The following is a 19,354-nucleotide window of genomic DNA, read 5'->3' as shown; positions in this document are numbered from 1 at the left end:
CCTGTACTCACCTAGACTGTCTAGACTGACTCAATAATTACTTGTTGTCACGTTCTCTTGCATAATTCAAAGAGCGAGTTAAAAATCAACATGCTTAGCTCTAGATTACACCTATCTAAACATACATTACATTGGAAGATCAGACGTAATATGACTATGCAGAAAAATGTATCCATGCTTTTGTTACTTCTATGTTAGACTACTGCAATGCTCTACTTTCCGGCTACCCGGATAAAGCGCTAAATAAACTTCAGTAAGTGTTAAATACGGCTGCTAGAATCCTGACTAGAACCAACAAATTTGATCATATTACTCCAGTGCTAGCCTCCCTACACTGGCTTCCTGTCAAGGCAAGGGCATATTTCAAGGTTTTACTGCTAACCTACAAAGCATCACATGGGCTTGCTCCTACCTATCTCTCTGATTTGGTCCTGCCGTACATACCTACACGTACGCTACGGTCACAAGATGCAGGCCTCCTAATTGTCCCGAGAATTTCTAAGCAAACAGCTGGAGCCAGGGCTTTCTCCTTTAAAGCTCAATTTTTATGCAATGGTCTGCCTACCCATGTGAGAGACGCAAACTCGGTCTCAACCTTTAAGTCTTTACTGAAGACTCATCTCTTCAGTGGGTCATATGATTGAGTGTAGTCTGGCCCAGGAGTGTGAAGGTGAACGGAAAGGAGCCTGAGTAGGCCCCATCACCAGCAGCAGGACCCAGAAATGATTAATGTGAAGAAAGTGGATTTTGTGGATTTTTATAGTGATGGGAGTAAATGGCACTGCACAAGTTGAAAAGAAGTCAAGAAAGATAGACTTCAATTCTGCAACGGAACACTTTCTAGGATTAAAATATTTGACGAGGCTCTACATGGAGTACTGCTCATGCAGTCCCACCCTCTCAGGCCCCAGAGCCCGAACTGGGTATTTTGTTTTTCATGACTGAAGGAAATGGGAATGTAGTTTTGTAAATGTTTTGTAAAATGTTATTTTCCCATCCCCATAATGGAATTCACATTTATTTTATGATTTTTTTCCCCCCCCACCCCCGTCCAGTTGGTGACGGCAGTACACCATTTGCGTGTAGTTCGCCATAAAACCTCACAGAAGAAGAAGTTAACGGAAGTAAGCGTTGACCAATAACAATTTTCACGTTAGCGTTTTTGTTAGATTCATTAACACAATGGAACTCAAACTATGACTCATTTAACTGCACACCATCACATATTTGCCCAAGGTAGTCTTTAATTTTGCGTTGGAGACAAGACTTGGTTGATAGATGTTAGGTAACGCTAGCTAGTAGCTGATAACAATGGATAACGGTATGGTTTTTCACACTCAAATAGCCTCCATTATGGAGGTGCTAGCGAATGCAGCCGTGGCAGAGATCTGTAAACTCGTAGACGACGATTATGCAGTGTTTCGTTTGGAAATGTCCCAAAGCCAGAAAGAAAACAGGGGATTGCGGAGGAAACTACAAATACTGGAACTGAAGGTGGCACGGGAGCGCGCAGAGAGGACAACGCGAGAGCGCGTCCTCGCCAGTCGTCCCAGTCGTGTCAAGATCCTCGACCGATACAGAGGAATGGCAAGAGGTACATTTAGCAGAAGGTCGAGCTGCGCGGCCTGTCTCCCCACTGCACTTGTGTAACTTTAGATGTGTTAACCAGAATTGGGTCTTGGTCAGTTTTTGGATAGTATGCAATAATTCCTCTGATTACTTAGCTATCTTGCACAAACACACCATATCATATTCTAACCAGGTTCTTGATTTACTGCATTTTCTATTATTTATGCGTTGAAAACAATATGATGCCTAGAACATCATCAATTGATCTATAAATAGTATATCAAGAAGTTATGCAAAGTGTTACTTTACATCCTTGCCAATTCTAGACCGTGTCAATAGGTTATAATATACCGTTGAGCATTGACAGTAGCTAACCTAACCACTTCTTTAATTAAGCAATAAGCCCGAGGGGATGTGGTATATGGCCAATATACCATGGTGCCTGGACTGTTCTTAAGGACAATGCAACACGGAGTGTCTGGATAAAGCCCGTAGCCGTGGTATATTGGCCATATACCACAAACCCCCAGAGGTGCCTTATTGCTATTATAAACTGGTTACAAATGTAATTACAGAAGTAAAAATAAATGTTTTGCCATACCTGTGGTATACAGTCTGACATGCCTTGGCTCTCAGCCAATCAGCATTCAGGGCTCAAACCACCCAGCTTATAACCCCTAATAATTCTCTCAGGTGAAGGACATCTCACTGGAGGCCACAGGAACTTTGTGAAGCCAGCGGGACACTGTACATGGAGAGATGACCAACCAATCACTGTTGATGAGGGAAGTGGAACCTCAACCCAGCACGTTATCATGATAGAGGTTAGTGTAATAGTGTTGCATTAAAAATTAGTTACTTTGTGAATAAAATGTGGTCTGTTTATTTCAGAAAGGCTCCCCTCAGCTTTTCACTAGTTTCCATTTACATCGTAATTTAACTGCCATCGGGGAGTTTGTTAGACTTCCCTATGACATTGTTTGTTATCCAATTCAGCTCGTACCTGTAATAACCTCCTTTCTTCTTGTCAGTCTGCAGAGGCAGCAGGTCCTGCAGTCAAGCTGGAGAGGTCGGAAGGAGAAGAGGACTCATGGCACAGTAGAAACATCCAGACTGGAACGGCTGGCGTGCACCCTGTAGCCACAGAAGACCCCACCACCGCCACAGTGCAGCCCAGAACCCAACACAGCATCACGGAGGTCAGTGGAACGCCGGAGGTTAGTGGAACGCAGAACGTCTTCCTCAAGTCAGAAACAGATATCGAGACTTTAACGGTGCTGGACCGACTGGGCTGTCCTCCTGCTCCCCACTCAGAGCATTTACTTTATGGTAACACGAGCCTGAGGACGGTTTTGTCTCATCAGGACCCAAGTGACTCGTTACAGACTGGCAATGATCCATCCTGTTCATACTCTACAGGGACAGAGATGATACTTGGTGACATGCCTGTGGGCTTAGATACACAGACTAATCCAATGAGAGGGAACTGGAACCAGTACAGTAGTAGTGCATATTCTGAAGGGTGCCGAGATAAGAAAGGGGAGGGTCTGGTCGTAGATGAGGTAAAAGTGGAGGGCGACACTCCTCTGACATGGAATGCAGACGAGACTCAGTTAGAAGGACACTCGCAGGGCAACACTAGTGACTTCTTAAACTACAGGGAGAGCTTAGAGACAAATCTAAATGTCGCAACCAACTCCCCTTTACATGCGTTCAGGGATCGCGACCCAGTGTCTAAGTCGATGGCACCTTCCGATTCTCACGGCCGCATCCTTTTCGATCAGGTATTGAACTCAAACAACAGGGCTCGAGCTCAGGCTCAGGGAGGGGGAGCCACATCAGACAATAGTAAAGAGAAACGGTTCCTCTGCATGTTCTGTAACAAAGGCTTCAGCTGCCTCCAGAAGGTGGAGGTCCATCAGAGGATCCACACTGGGGTGAAACCCTTCAGCTGTACCCAGTGTCACATGTGCTTCACCCAAGCTGGCACCCTGAAGAGGCATCATAGGGTCCACACAGGGGAGAAACCATTCAGCTGTACCCAGTGTCACATGCGCTTCGCCCAGGCTGGTGACCTAAAGAGGCACCAGAGAGTCCACACGGGAGAGAGGCCCTTCGCCTGTATGCACTGCAGGAAGAGGTTCTCAGAGAGGAGTTGCCTCAGGACACACCAGCAGAAAAACCATTCCACTGTATAACATAGAAAGTAAAAATTCCACCCAACAGCTTCTGACTTTTAGAACATTTACATTTACATTTAAGTCATTTAGCAGACGCTCTTATCCAGAGCGACTTACAAATTGGTGAATTCACCTTCTGACATCCAGTGGAACAGCCACTTTACAATAGTGCATCTAAATCATTAAGGGGGAGGGGGGGGGGGTGACAAGGATTACTTATCCTATCCTACATTAACAAACCCTACATTAAAGACAAAGATTTATTGTCATTGTTGTCAGCAGAAAAGATCTACAGATGAATTTGGAATAATGAGAGTGACAGATTTCAGTGTTCAATATTACTGGGTAGAATATTGCATCCAGACATTGTGTGATTATAAGGCATATATAAGCCTAAAGTTTGATACATATTGTGTTTGTACTGTGTAGGCTATATGTTGTTCACAAATGCCTTTTTCATTGCTTCCATTCAACAACTTATTTTTTCCCCTCCAAGACACTTGAATGAATGCAGTTGTTTTTGCTGATGTGTATGTGTGGTTTTCATATGATATATTTAACACTTGTTTATGTTTAATAAACACAAAATGTGATTTTTCATTCTAAGACTTTCATTGAGACTCTCTTTAGTATACATCACATCTGATCTCACCCTATTCTGCATACATACAACAGTGCTTTATAACCAATATACACTTACTAAATATACCTACACATACCCACACACTAACAAACACCTACTGTACACGTCATTATAGTTTAGTCAGGTTTGTCTGATGACTTTTGACTTTTGACTTATCATAGCTGACTTGTTTTTACCCATATTATCATATTTATGTCCACCATGATGGGTTTAACAACAATGAAGTCATTATATAACTACAGTATAGGACTCAAATAGTGGGGATGGGTAAACACTCCATGTTGAAAGTGCGTTTATTATCTGTGTGTACATACCCGAAGGAGTGTATGTCTGTGTGATCTGCATCACGTCTCTCTTCCAGGAGGAGGAGGGTCCAGAGGTGCTGCGGATGAAGGAGGAGGGGTGTGAGGAGGGTCTGTGGAACCCTGAGGGGAACGTGGTCATGGAGGACAACCAAACTACACCTCCTCCTGACCCCAGAGAGGAACTAGCTGAGCAGCACAGGACCACATAACGAGCCCACTGTGAACTACTGTCTGTATGGTATTAGGTCAGGACCCATATCCACAAAATGTGTCAGAGTAGGTTTGCAGATCTAGGAGCAGTTTTGCCTTTTCTATTTGGAAGGATCCTAGATTATCACTTGTACTCTGAGACTAGGTGCCCAGGTCTTGATTATTTTTGTTTTTAGTGTGGGACGATGCCTTTGAATTATTCATTGATTTTATTACTTGACACTCTTAAAGTTACATGCTAGCTGTACCTGAAGACTTCCAGTCTTTGCGCTAAGCTGGTTTGCGAAATTGCCTCTAACTTCTTGCATACTGGATGCAGAGACGTAAAAATGTTATCCACAGGTTAATCTGACTGAAGAAGTAGATAATTGCCAAAATCACAAACTATCCCTTTAAAGACTGTCAAGTAATCAAATCAACTAACACGTTTGCATAGTATTAATTGCAATCCCTCATTGTCCAATCAGAAGATGCTCCACAGCAAGGTGCTCATTTCAGATTTATTGATCTAACATCCTCTCACACTGTATCTCTTACAGCCAGTAGACATGGAGGATGGGAAGCCTGATCTTCTGCTAGTCAAAGAGGAGACAATAGAAGACGGACCAGTGAGCATTGATCTGCTGAGTGGACTAAAGATGGGGGAGCAAGGTAAGGGAGAAATACATATAGCCTACATACAGTAATAGATCTTCAATGGAAATACTAATGTGCCTGGCTATTAATTTTCTATTAAACTCATATGAAACAATATGAGTACTTAATTTATTAAACAATATCAATTCAATTTGTATAAAATACAAAACTGAAATGTGTACACCAAGAATACAAATCATTAGGAACACCTGCTCTATCCATGATATAGACTGACCATGTGAAAATTAGGATCCCTTATTGATGTCACCTGTTATATCCACTTTAATCCTTGTAGATAAAGGGAGGAGACAGGTTAAAGAAGGGTTCTTTAAGCCTTGAGACAATTGAGACATGAATTGTGTATGTGTGCCATTCAGAGGGTGGGTAAGACCACATTTTTAAGTGCCTTTGAACAGGTTATGGTAGTAGGTGCCAGGCGCACCGGTTTGAGTGTGTCAAGAACTGCAACGCTGCTGGGTTTTTCATGCTCAATGGTTTCCTGAGCATATCAAGAATGGTCCACCACCCACAGGACATCCAGCCAACTTGACACAACATTGGCGTCAACATGGGCCAGCATCCCTGTGGAACGCTTTCGACACCTTGTAGAGTCCATGCCTCAACAAATTGTGGCTGTTCTGAAAGGAAATGGGGGTGTCACACAATATTAGGAAGATATTCCTAATGTTGTGTACACTCAGTGTATCTCAACATAAGTCAGACATCACCAGGAAAATAACACACAAAAAATCCATGTCTAAAAATCTATCCATATGTCATGTTTGTTAATTCTGGACAGTAACATTTTCCTGTAGATGGTTGGCTGGAAGCTAACAGAGGAGACTGGGAGGCCATCTTGGATTCCCAGACAGGAGTAGCCAATGGCCCAGGGGTCAACATAACCGAGCAGGCCAGGACCAGAGGCGACATAGTGGAGGTCAGTGGATGGGACAGTGTAATCAACTCTGGGCTGGGGAACAACACTGTTAACCACAACCAGAAACAGACAATCGAACAGAAATCAACATCCGAACTTACTCTCCATGATAACAGACTGGCTGAGATCAGGGCGAGGCGTAGATTTGGTCTGCGGGGACAAAGAAGTGTACGTATGCAGCGGGTGAGAACAGACACAGACTCGGCTAGCGATGCTCCGTCCTGCTCCTATAATTGTGTTTCAGACAGAGTGATGGCGCATGAGGTTGACCCCCTAACAGGTGCTGCCTTCAGCCTGCCTTCTATAGGATCTATCAACTGGAACATGGACCCTGTGACAACACAGACACTCCCTGGCCTTCGACCTCCTCACACTCTCCTAATGTTTAACCAGACCTCAGAAAATGCCAGTGCATCAACACTAAATGGTTAGACAAGCCCATTGACAAATGACAGTAATACAGAGGGAATAAGTAAAGGTGGTGGCACCAAAGAGAAGCTCTTACCGTTTTAATTCTGTGGGGAAGCCTTCAGTTTCCCCAAACAGGTGGAGATCCACCAGAGGATGCACACAGGGGAGAAATCGTTCAGCTGCCACCTGTGCCAGGCTAGTTTCTCAGACTCAACCAACCTGAAGAGGGTCCATCCAGAGGAGAAATCCTAGACCTTCCTCAGCTTCCCCACCTGAAGATCTACACAAGAGAGAGGCCATTTGCCTGTGTTCTCAGAGAGGAGCTACCTCAGGATACACTAACAGAAAATGCACATGGCCCATGTATAGTGAAATGTTATGTAGTACTAGTTATACTGAACAAAAATATAAATGCATCATGCAACAATTGGGTGCGTTAGTTTATATAAGAAAATCAGTCAATTGAAATGAATTCATCAGGCCCTTATCTATGGATTTCACATGACTGGGCAGGGGTGCGGCCATGGGTGGGCCTGAGAGGGCATAGGCCTCCCTACCTGGGAGCCAGGCTAATCCTCTGGGGTGCCAGGCCCAGCCAATCAGAAAGAGCTTATCCTCACAAAAGGGCTTTATTACAGACAGTAATACTCCGTTTCATCAGCTGTCCGGGTTGCTCGTCTCAGACGATCCCGCAGGTGGAGAAGATGGATGTGGAGGGCTGGCGTGGTTACACGTGGTCTGGTTCAGGCCAGTTGGATACAGCCAAATTCTCTAAAACAACATTGGAAGCAGCTTATGGTAGAGAAATTAACATTAAATTCTCTGGCAACATCTCTGGTGGACATTCCTGCAGTCAGCGTGCCAATTGTATCTTCACTCAAAACGTGAGATATCTGTGGCTTTGTGTTATGAGACAAAACTGCACATTTTAGAGTGGCCTTTTATTGTCCCCAGCAAAAGGTGCACCTGTGTAATGATTATGCTGTTTAATCAGCTTCTTGAAATGCCACACCTGTCAGATGGATGGATTATGTTGGCAAAGCAGGAATGCTCACTAACAGGGATGTAAACAAATTTGTGCACATTTTAGTGAAATAAGCTTTTTGTGTGTATGGAACATTTCTGGGATATTTTATTTCAGCTCATGAAACATGGGACCAACACTTTACATGTGTGTTTATTTTTGTTCAGTATAGTTTGTTGGTAGTACATTATTTTGGTTTTTGATATCGTAGGGAACTTGTTGAGGTGACATGAGGAAAGAATTAGTATGATAAGGTGATGGTGTCTGTAAAAATGCTTCACTGATGAAGTGACAACTAATTCCCTTTAGGTTGATGGTGTTTCATAGTGAGATAAAGATAGTGCCTTATTTCATGTTTACTTGACATGAAGTAGTGAAGATGTGTGTCGTGTTGAACCTTTTCCAAAGTATTCTAATAAATTATTTATGTAGTAGTGAAATTATTTAAGTCTCGTGTGAGAGTGCATGACAGTTTTGCTCAAATTAAAGACTAAATTGACTGTGCTGACTGATTTGTAAAACACAAAAAAATAATAATAATCTGGGACTGAGTTTCCCTCATCTCAGTCGAACCAAAACATCATACAGTGCATTCAGAAAGTATTCAGACCACTTTACTTTTTCCACATTTTAAGTTAAAGCCTTATTCTAAAGTGGATGAAGTTGTTTTTCCCCCTATCAATCTACACACACTACCCCATAATGACAAAGCGAAAACAGGTTTTTAGTCATTTTTTGCACATTTATAAAAAAAATATTCAAAACAGAATTATCTTATTTACATAAGTATTCAGACCATTTGCTGTTGGACTCGAAATCGAGTCAGGTGCAACCTGTTTCCATTGATCATCCTTGATGTTTCTACAACTTCCACCTGTGGTAAATTCAATTGATTGGACATGATTTGGAAAGGCACACACCTGTCTATATAAGGTCCCACAATTGACAGTGCATGTCAGCGCAAGATTCAAGCTATGAGGTCGAAGGAATTGTCCGTAGAGTTCCAAGACAATTGTGTCAAGGCACAGATCTGGGGAAGGGTACCAAAAAATATCTGCAGCATTGAAGGTAACCAAGAACACAGTGGCCTCCATAATTTTTAAATGGAAGGAGTTTGGAACCACCAAGACTTTCTAGAGCTGGCCACCCGGCCAAACTGAGCAATCGGGAGAAGAGCCGTGGTCAGAGAGGTGACCAAGAACCCGATGGTCACTCTGAGAGAGCTGCAGAGTACCTCTGTGGAGATGGGAGAACCTTCCAGAAGGACAGCCATCTCTGCAGCACTCCACAGAAGCCAGTCCTCAGTAAAAGGCACATGACAGTTACCCATGAGAAACAAGATTCTCTGGTCTGATGAAACCAGATTGAACTCTTTGGCCTAAATGCCAAGTGTCATGTCTGGAGGAAATCTGGCACCATCCCTACGGCGAAGCATGGTGGTGGCAGCATCATGTTGTGGGGATGTTTTTCAGTGGCAGGGAGTGGGAGACTAGTCAGGATTGAGTGAATGGAGCAAAGTACAGAGAGATCCTTGATGAAAACCTGCTCCAGAGTGCTCAGGACCTCAGACTGGGGCGAAGGTTCACCTTCCAACAGGACAACGATCCTAAGCACACAGCCTGCAGGAGTCGCTTCGGGACAAGTCTCAATGTCGTTGAGTGGCCCAGCCAGAGCCCGTATTTGAACCTGATATAACATCTTTGGAGAGACCTGAAAATAGCTGTGCAGGGACGCTCCCCATCCAATATGACAGAGCGTGAGAGGATCTGCAGAGAACAATGGGAGAAACTCCCCAAATACAGGTGTGCCAAGCTTGTAGCGTCATACCCAAGAAGACTCAAGGCTGTAATCGCAGCCAAAGGTGCTTCAACAAAGTACTAGTCTGAAAGCTTATGTAAATGTGATATTTCAGTTATGTTTTTTATTTTAAAAAACAAATGTTTTTGCTGTGTCTTTATGGGGTATTGTGTGTAGATTGATGTGGAAGAAAATAAAACGTAATCAATTTTAGAATAAGGCTGTAACGTAACTGTGGAAAAAGTTAAGGGGTCTGAATACTTTCCAGATTCACTGTATGGTGCTGTCACGACTTTCGTTGTGGGAAGGAGGAGCGGACCAAAATGCAGCGTAGTTGTGATTCATTTTGTTAAATACGGAAACTATACACGATAAACTAACAAAATAACAAACGTACGAAAACCCGAAACAGCCCTATCTGGTGCAAAACACAGAGACAGGAACAAACACACAGTGAAACCCAGGCTACCTAAATATGGTTCCCAATCAGAGACAATGACTAACACCTGCCCCTGATTGAGAACCATATCAGGCCAAACACAGAAATAGACAAACAAGACATCCAACATAGAATGCCCACTCAGATCACACCCTGACCAATCAAAACATAGAAACATACAAAGTAAACTATGACCAGGGCGTGACAGGTGCATTTTATTTTTTATAATAATTTCCAATGGCTCCATATTGTTAGATACTTGAATCACAGTGTTATAGTTTGGCTTGACTGTGGTTAACATTTTATAATATAGTGTCATGTTTCTGTGTGTACAGCAAAAAGTTTCTTATATAAACCTTTGTACAGAAAATTATAATCTTTATTTGCAGTCCATGAAGACCTGCTGATATCCCGTGTTGCTTGCGGGAGAGACTGACTTCTGAAGCTGCTGATCACAAATCCTGGTCCCGGATTGGACCCTGGGTCAGGAGCCGTTTCTCTTCCTTCCCAAGTCGGAACCAGGGCCCAATCGTGAGGGACAGAGACTCCACAACAACCACTACACAGAACACAACCAGTGGACAGGTGGAGTGAACAACCTCAGTCCTGGTGGTCATCAGAGAGACAGAGGCTCCAGTCAGGGATCCAGTCTGCAGCCCAGACCCTTCTCTTCACAGTCTCAGTGCAGGGATGGAGCAGGGCCTGGAGCTGATAGAGATAGACACTCCTGTTCTTATGATACAAACACCACAGTATCCATGATGAACAGAGCAGGTCACCCTGGGCTTCAGCCTTCACAGAGAGTAGTGGGAGACCCCCCTGGTGGGAGTCTAATAGGAAGTCTGTCTTCTCCTTCAGGATCCCGCCTAATGCCTGGTGACTGGGTTCATAGAAAGCCTGGATCTGGGTCTAGCCTTCCTCAGTTACCTCATGGTTACCCCACAAATACAGACAGGGTCAGGATGGGCATTCATCACAAGAGGTACCTAGCCTATAACACAGCACACAATCCCAACAACACCTAAACAATGACTATAGGTCAAGGAGGGAGCTCAAAACTAACCACCTGTGGGCGGTAGCTCCTGCTTCTACCTCTGGTGCCACTGGGTCAGAGCTTGTGAGGCCGAGCATTAGAACGGACGCCGACAAGCCGTACGCCTACCCCACCTGTGAGAAGCGCTTCGCTCATGCGAACTATGTGAAGAGGCACCAGGCCGTTCACACCAAGGAGAGGCCATTCAAGTGCAAATTATGTTACAAGAGATTCTCCTTCCTGACTAACCTGATCAGACTAGGAGTGTCCACAACGGGGAGAAATCGTAGCAGTGTGGCATGTTAAGTGTCTTGGGGTAAGAGGGTAATTAACCACATACCTCTCATTAACCCTTTGTTAACTTGCTATTTGAAATTGGATTGTGAATACCTATTTTTATGAGAGTTGCTAACACACTTTTCTTTCTAAACGAGTGTGCTCTCAGCTTTAAAGACAGTGATAACACATAATTTGATGTGTAATGTTATATGCAGTATCTTATTTCAAAGAACAGCGCAAGTACGTTTTTCAATGAAAAGTGACCAAGAACAATTTCCACATTAGCGTTGTTATTTATGAACACCCTGGAACTCAAAATATGACTAATTTAACTGCACAGCATCATATATTTACCCCAGTTAGCGTTTAATGCGTTCCAGTAACTCAGAGCTCACCAGGTCATCCACCTCTCCTGCATATTTTTTGTTCCGGCACCTCCCGATTTACAAAGAAATCACTGATTACATGATTAAATAACCATAGTTATTCTATAACATTGCCTAATTTTTTGCATCTTGTTTTCGTTATATTGTAAGGCCTAAATTAAATGTACAAAACATGTTTGTATGTAATAATTCTTGAAAACACTTATGGCCATTTAAAAATAAAAATAAACTCCAATGGCTCCATATTGTTAGGTACATGAATCACAGTATTAGAGGTGGGCTTGACTGTGATTAACATTTTATAATATTACGTAATGTTTCTCTGTGTACAGCAAATAGTTTTTTCAGGTAGCCTAGCGGTTAAGAGAGTTGGGCCAGTAACCGAAAGGTCGCTGGTTTGAATACCCGAGCTGACTCGGTGGGGAAAACCTGTTGATGTGCCCATGAGCAAGACACTTAACCCTAGTCGCTTCTGTAAGTCTTTCTGTATCAGAGCGTCTGCTAAATTACTAAAGCGCAAATGTAATAAACCTTTATACTTTTCTGCACGATCTTTGTTTGCAGTCTGCAGTCCATGAAGACCTGCTGATATCCAGTGTTACTGGTGGGAGAGAGTGGACCTCTGAGATGGCTGGTCACAAAGATTTTCCCCGGATCACGAACATGGATCAGAAGCAATCACTCTTCCTTACAGAGTTAGAACCAGGACCGAGCCACACAGAACACATCTGGCGGGGAGTCCGGTTGCCGGCATCAACATCTCAGGTGCCACCTACCACTGATGTTCCCTTGAGCAAGGAACTTAACCCCCTAAACTGCTCATTGGACGGTGCACTGTGGCTGCTCTCTGCTCCAACCTCTACAACTTAGTGTGTGTGTGTGTGTGTGTGTGTGTGTGTGTGTGTGTGTGTGTGTGTGTGTGTGTGTGTGTGTGTATCAGGTGTTGGATAAAAGCAGAAGACACATTTCCATCACACAATCCCAATAACAATGGCTAGAGTTCAATGAGGGAGCTCAAAGACTGGCTCCTGCTTCTATCACCTCACAACGTGGGAGGCCAATTATTGGGATTGACGTCGACGAGCCGTGCACAGGGGAATCCTTCACTGAGGCGAAGTATGTGAAGAGGCGTTCACACCAAGGAAAGGCCCTTCAAGTGCAAACTATGTTAAAAGAGCTTCTTCCTGACTATCCTTATCAGACAGTGCTCAAAATGGGGAGAAATCGTAGAGTGTGGCTTGAGATATACACAGTGGATATCTGGGAACCTTATTATAGTTATCATGTGAAGTGTATTGGGGGCAAGAGTTTTTTTGTATTACTAAGTCCCTCAGTTGTGCATCGGAGGGGTATACTATGATTGAAGCTAGATCTACTCAAGGTTTTCTAAAGCTCGCTTGCTTCAGTTAGCTTCACACTTCAGCCCAGGCTTCATCCATACTATGACAGTTGATATTGCTCGTCCGCCTGCGGCTGACTCTAGCAGACTTGCAACTGCGCGTGCATGTCGCACATTTTCATGTGTGCCTAAATCAAAATGAAAGAAAAGTTATCTTGCAAATTCAGCAGGCCACGGTGCGAAATAGGCTTGTTGATGTGCCGTCTTTATTTTAATACCAAATCGTTCATTTAAAAAACATGTATATTTTACCTTTATTGAACCAGTAGGCCAGTTGAGAACAAGTTCTCATTTACAACTGCGACCTTTTCACTTCTATCAATACAAATAATTGTATTAAATCAAACACAAGTTTTACTGTGCGTGAAGTTTCAAATACATTGTCATTACTATATGTGTAATATGATTGGTATTATAACATAACTTATTTCTTTTTTTTACAAAACATTTTTTATTAATAAAATATTTAATCTGTCATATTCCTCAAATGAAGGGGATGCTGACGCAATCTTTGTGAGAGGTAGGAAATAAAAGTTAATTGGTGCTCAACTCGCAGCTCATTCATCACAAATGGAGTTAGCCCTGAGTTAGCCTGCCCGGGAACAGGTTAATTCTGAAGGAGTCGTTGCATAGAAATGCACATGGCTAAAAGGTGAGCCACTTTCGTTGTACCTGTTATCCCGAATGGAACTCAAGAGTTGACCAGTTACCTCGCTAACTCCTCAAACCATCTAGTATAGGGCTCAAGGTACGCTTACGTTCTCACACGATATACAGGCCTGTTGGCATGGCCAAAACACTGTAATTGAAGTGTAACACAACATTTCTCCGAATTTGGTTTTGCTTATGTTCTATTCATAAGAAATATGTCCCCCTCTTTTTACAACACCGTTTAAACAGTGGTACCTGTTCCTTTCCTACGGTGATAAAATCTGTTAAATGGTGCTGTCCGTTTGATATGTTTACTTTTATTTGCTTGTTTATTATTTAAAATTAAAATTGGTCTTCGGGAAGGGTGGCCGACGTCCCAAGGATTCCAGATAGCAACGACAAATCATGACTCGTTGGTTTGATGTAGCATTACCCGTTTCCTTTTCATTTAGCCACACCCGATGAGCTATGACGCCAAAAACGTCCTTTCTCTTCAGTGTAAACGGAAGTTAGCAATGACCAAAAACTATTTCTACGTTAGCTTTTTCTATTGCTGTTATTTATACGTTTATTAACACGATGTAACTCTAAATATGACTATTTAACTTAACAGCATCACATACGAATTGGAGACGGGACTTGGTTGATAGATGTTATCTAGGTATAGTTAGCTAACAATGGCTAACTGTATGGTTTTTCAAACTCAAATAGCCTCCATCATGGAGGTGCTAGCGAATTCAGCCGTGGCAGAGATCTGTAAACTCGTAGACGACGACTATGCAGTGTTTCGTTTGGAAATCACTCAAAGCCAGAAAGACAACAGGGGATTGCGGAGGAAACTACAACTACTGGAATTGAAGGTGGCACGGGAGCGCGCAGAGAGAACTTTGCGACAGCACGTCGTCGCCAGTCGTCCCAATAGTGCCAAGATCCTCGACCGATACAGAGGAATGGCAAGAGGTACATTTAGCAGAAGGCAGAGACTGCGGGGCCTGTCGCCCGGTTCCCGTTGCGCATGTGTTCAGATGTGTTATCCAGAGTTGAGTCTTGGTCAGTTTTTTTTTAGATAGAATACAATACTTATGTTGTATTTATTTTACCTTTATTTTACCAGGCAGGTAACAAATTATTATTATAATTTAACAAATTATTCTTGCACAAAGAAACAATATTCTAACCAGATTCTTGATTTACTGAATATCCTATTATCATACTCAATAAAAAAAGAATGTGATGCATGGAACATCAATCAATCAATAAATAGTATATCAAGAAGTTGTGATACATTTTACTTTGCCAATTGTAGACAGTGTCAAGAGTGTACAATATAGTGTTAAGCATTGAAAGTACCTGACTTTACCACCCCTTTTGCCCAAATCACTTTCTTAGGTGACGGACATCTCACTGGAGGCCACAGGAGCTTTGTGAAGCCAGCGGGACACAACGTGTGGAGAGATGACCAACCCATAGCTATAGATGAGAGGAGTGGAACCTCAACCCAGCATGTTATCGTGATAGAGGTTAGTGTCATAGTGTAACATACAAATTACACTATGTAAAATGTGACACGTTTATTTCAGAAAGGCTCCCCCAGCTATTAATTTGCTTACATGTACATCCTTATTGATCTGCCATAGGGGAGCTTGTGAGAATTCTCTATAATATTGTTATCCAATTCAACTCAAGTACCGGTAATAACCTCCTCTCTGCTTATCAGTCTGCAAATGCAGATGCTGCAGCTCCTGGGGTCAAGCAGGAGAGGAATGAAGGAGAGGAGGACCCACAGCACAGCAGAGACATCCAGTCTGGAGCAGCGGCTGGAGTGGCCCACCCTGTAGTCACGGAGGACCTTGCCGCTTACGCTGCGCCCCAGGCCAGGACCGGACGCAGCATCACGGAGGTCAGGGGAACGCTGAACGACGTCCTCAAGTCAGAGACTTTAACTGTAACACAGAGGCTCTTACACACAGGATCTGACCACAGATCAGACCCAGAAAGACTGGGGTTGAGGTCACTGGCTGCTCCTGGCACAGAGTACTTACCAGTATTTCACCAGAGCCAGAGGACGGTTAATTCCCATGGAGATGGTGATGCGTTCTACACTGGCATTGATGATCTTACTTGTTCTTACGCTACAGAGATGGACCCTGGCCACATATCCTTGGGTTTAGAGACACAGACTGATTTGTTTAGAGGGGACTGGAACCGGTACAGTAGTGTATACTCTGAAGGGTGCCTAGATAAGAAAGGGGAGGTTATAGTGGTAGATGAGGTGACTGTGAAAGTGGAGGGTGATACTCCTCCTACATGGAATGCAGATAGTCACCTAGGAGATGGACAGTCACATGGCAGAGATTTCTTAGATTGCAGGGGAAGCTTAGAGACAAATCTAAATGTTGACACTCACTCCCCTTTACACGTGTTCAGGGATCGTGACCCAGTGTCCACGTCATTGGGGCCTTTCGATTCACATGGCTCCGTCCTTTTCGATCAGGTATTGAACTCAAAAGACCAAAGTGCCAAGACGCAGGGAGTGGGAGCCACATCGGGCAAAAATAAAGACAAACCGTTCCTCTGCATGTTCTGTAACAAAGGCTTCAGCTGCTCCCAGAAGGTGGAGATCCATCAGAGGATCCACACAGGGGTGAAACCCTTCAGCTGTACCCAGTGTCACATGCGCTTCGCCCAGGCTTGCAACCTGAAGAGGCACCAGAGGGTCCACACAGGGGAGAAACCCTACAGCTGCCCCCAGTGTGAGAAGAGGTTTTCCCGCCAGCACCAGCTGAAGATGCACCTGAAGGCCCACACGGAAGAAAGGTCATTCACCTGTACGCACTGCGGAAAGAGGTTCTCGGAGAGCTGCTACCTCAGGATACACCAGCAGAAAAACCATTCCACTGTAATGTAGAAAGTAACCATTCCACTTGATCGTTTCTGACATTTTAGATCAATCCCTGCATTAAAGACAAATTGGAATTGTTTTCAACAGAAAATACCCATAGATTAATGAAACCCATTAGGCTACAATGCCTCTTATTCTCTGGCTATATGCAAAAATCTATACCTCTCCGAATGGATCCAATAATTGATAATGCAGTTAAAGTGTGGAGACAGGCCAACAGACATCTCATGATCTCATTCCCTTTTCAGAGCCATTCTCCATTATGGACAATAACCTAAACTTATCGGGCTCAAAACCCTTTGTTTTTCATCAATTGTCTAGGAGAAATATTTTCATCCTCAGTGACATCTTTGACAATTCAGGTCTTCATACTTTTCAAGACTTCAAAGAATCATATAATCTCCCAGGGACCCCCCCCCTTATGCTCCGCTTGGCTTTCAAAGAATACGGAGTATCCTGGGATTCCCTTATTGCCACCCATCCCCTAGTTGAGACTCTTTTGAATACTCCCAAATCTGTTGGCCTGGTCTCCACTTTCTACTCCAAACTTAACTCGATCGACAAGTGTTCACCTGCGGTCACTTCCATCTGGAACAGAGAACTAATAGGTTTTGGAGAACAGTTGAACTGGAAGATGATGTGGAACAATGTTTTCTCATAAAACATCTCACAAGTTGATTAATTTAAAATGTATTCACAAATGTTTTTCTACACCATATCGCCGCTTCCAGATGAAACTCTGGCGATAATCTTTGTAAACGGTTGCCCTCTTGGATCAGTCGGGATTTATATACATATGTTTTGGGAATGCCCAGTAAATCTGTGCTTGAAATTCACTGTTCGACTGAGAGACCTTACAGATAATTGTATGTGTGGGGTACAGAGATGGGGTAGTAATTCAAAAATCATGTGAAACACGGTTATTGCACACAGAGTGAGTCCATGCAACTTATTATGTGACTTGTTAAGCCCATTTCTACTCCTGAAGTTATTTAGGATTGCCATAACAAAATACTTATTGAACCAAGACATTTCAGCGTTTCATGTTTAATTAAGTTGTAAAAATGTCAAATAACATAATTCCATTTTGACATTATTGGGTATTGTGTGTAGGCCAGTGAAACAAAATCTAAATTTAATACATTTTAAATTCAGGCTGTAACAACAAAATGTGTAATAAGTCAAGGGGTGTGAATACTTTCTGAAGGCTCTGTAATAGTCGACGGGGGTTATCCGAGGATAAACGATTTTTAACAAACCCACTTTTATTATTAAATGAAGTTCTGTCTTGACTTTGGAAATAGTAATCGCTACCTGTTCTGAAAATAGTTTGTGTTGAGAACGCTCTAATGCAGTTAACATTTCCAATTCGGATGTTTGTTTTTTTTCATTGTGATTTATTCAACCCAGATGCAAATGCAGCTGCATCAAAGGTTTTCTTTAAAAAATGATGTCCATCCCATAGAATCGGTGGTCAGAATCAGTGAATTTGTATTGATCATTATGAATTAATTTGGTTCAATTTCAAATTGATCACAGAATGTAGGATAACCAGATGGAATTCAGTTATATCTAACAATATACTGTTCAGGCAATCAAGAAAACGTTAGATCTTATGAATTTGGAGCTTATGCATTAATATTTTTTTTGGGGGGGGGAGTGTACACATTAATAAATTGTTTCTTTCCATTATGGATACATTTATGGAAAGTGATTCTGCCTTCTTAAGTCTGGGTCTTTACCCAAGATGGTGATTTTGAGTTTATGTATTATAATGATTACACCTTTAGATTTGTTTGGGGCTGATGAAAAAGCAGACAAGTTGGTACAAATGGTTCTGCATTCTATGTGAGTCCTTATAGAGCAGGTGTGTTTCTGGGAGCGTTGCTATATCAATATGGTTTCTTGCTAGAATATCAAGACGGCGAGACCGTTTGATAGGAAAATGTATCGGTTTCAAATTCCATGAGAGAATAGCTAGCGTTGACATTTGTTTTTCAGAAAGGAATGTTTTATTGATGATAAAATGGTTCTTTAGTGTTGATAAGCCCATGGATGTGTAACAAAAAAGCAGGATCCACAGGGATCCCCCTTCTTGGAATAAAGACGAATAGCAGCAAACGCTTGTGGGTGTGCCCGCAGCATATAGCAAGCAGCACGTTCGATTTAAATAGTTTAATCCATTCTCCATTTCATACATTTATTCACAGGTAAATAGTAATATGCTCTAAACCGCCCTGGTGACAAACACACTTTGCTGCCCCGTTTCCAATCGTCCACATGGCTAGGGGAACCTATTCAAGTAAAGGCATTTCGAAAAGGTAAAAAATAAAGATTTATTTTTTAGCTTGCCAGCTACAGTGTAGATTAACTGAAATAAGCTGCTAACGTAGCTAGCTATCTACCTAGCCAACTTTACATACTGTATAGTTAGCTAGCTGAATTAAATATCACCAGCTACCAAACTTCATATTAGCTATCTGTCTTTATGTATTTGTCATTGTAAAAAACTCCAAATGCATTTGTGGGTAGCTAGCTAACAGCCATTGAGGA

The 19,354-nt window shown here is 42.7% G+C and overlaps 2 protein-coding genes across 7 annotated transcripts; both read left to right on the top strand.

Moving 5' to 3' along the window:
• The first annotated feature begins 1,110 nt into the window (after positions 1-1,110).
• Positions 1,111-12,423, top strand: LOC135507691 (zinc finger protein 589-like). 6 transcript variants are annotated; one of them, XM_064927295.1, is made up of 7 exons: positions 1,111-1,594; positions 2,263-2,393; positions 2,601-2,786; positions 4,754-4,942; positions 5,447-5,558; positions 6,359-6,480; positions 10,541-12,423. In XM_064927295.1, exons 1-4 carry the CDS (start codon positions 1,312-1,314, stop codon positions 4,904-4,906), a joined length of 753 nt encoding a protein of 250 aa, XP_064783367.1. In that variant the 5' UTR covers positions 1,111-1,311; the 3' UTR covers positions 4,907-4,942; positions 5,447-5,558; positions 6,359-6,480; positions 10,541-12,423. The 6 variants fall into 6 exon arrangements, with proteins under 6 accessions (XP_064783367.1, XP_064783370.1, XP_064783366.1 ...); XM_064927298.1 differs by having other exon boundaries at positions 2,601-2,768; positions 4,754-5,558; XM_064927294.1 differs by having other exon boundaries at positions 4,754-5,558.
• Positions 12,424-14,364: 1,941 nt separating this feature from the next.
• LOC135507686 (transcription factor Ken-like) lies at positions 14,365-18,493 on the top strand. Its single transcript, XM_064927288.1, has 3 exons — positions 14,365-14,859; positions 15,289-15,419; positions 15,617-18,493. The coding sequence occupies exons 1-3, from the start codon at positions 14,577-14,579 to the stop codon at positions 16,805-16,807; spliced, it is 1,605 nt and encodes a 534-aa protein (XP_064783360.1). The 5' UTR covers positions 14,365-14,576; the 3' UTR covers positions 16,808-18,493.
• Positions 18,494-19,354: the final 861 nt, after the last annotated feature.

Source organism: Oncorhynchus masou, chromosome 21 (assembly GCF_036934945.1).
Source record: "Oncorhynchus masou masou isolate Uvic2021 chromosome 21, UVic_Omas_1.1, whole genome shotgun sequence".
NCBI classification, from domain to species: domain Eukaryota; kingdom Metazoa; phylum Chordata; class Actinopteri; order Salmoniformes; family Salmonidae; genus Oncorhynchus; species Oncorhynchus masou.
The sequence above is the reverse complement of the archived record's forward strand: the minus strand, read 5'-3'. Positions and strand labels throughout refer to the sequence as shown.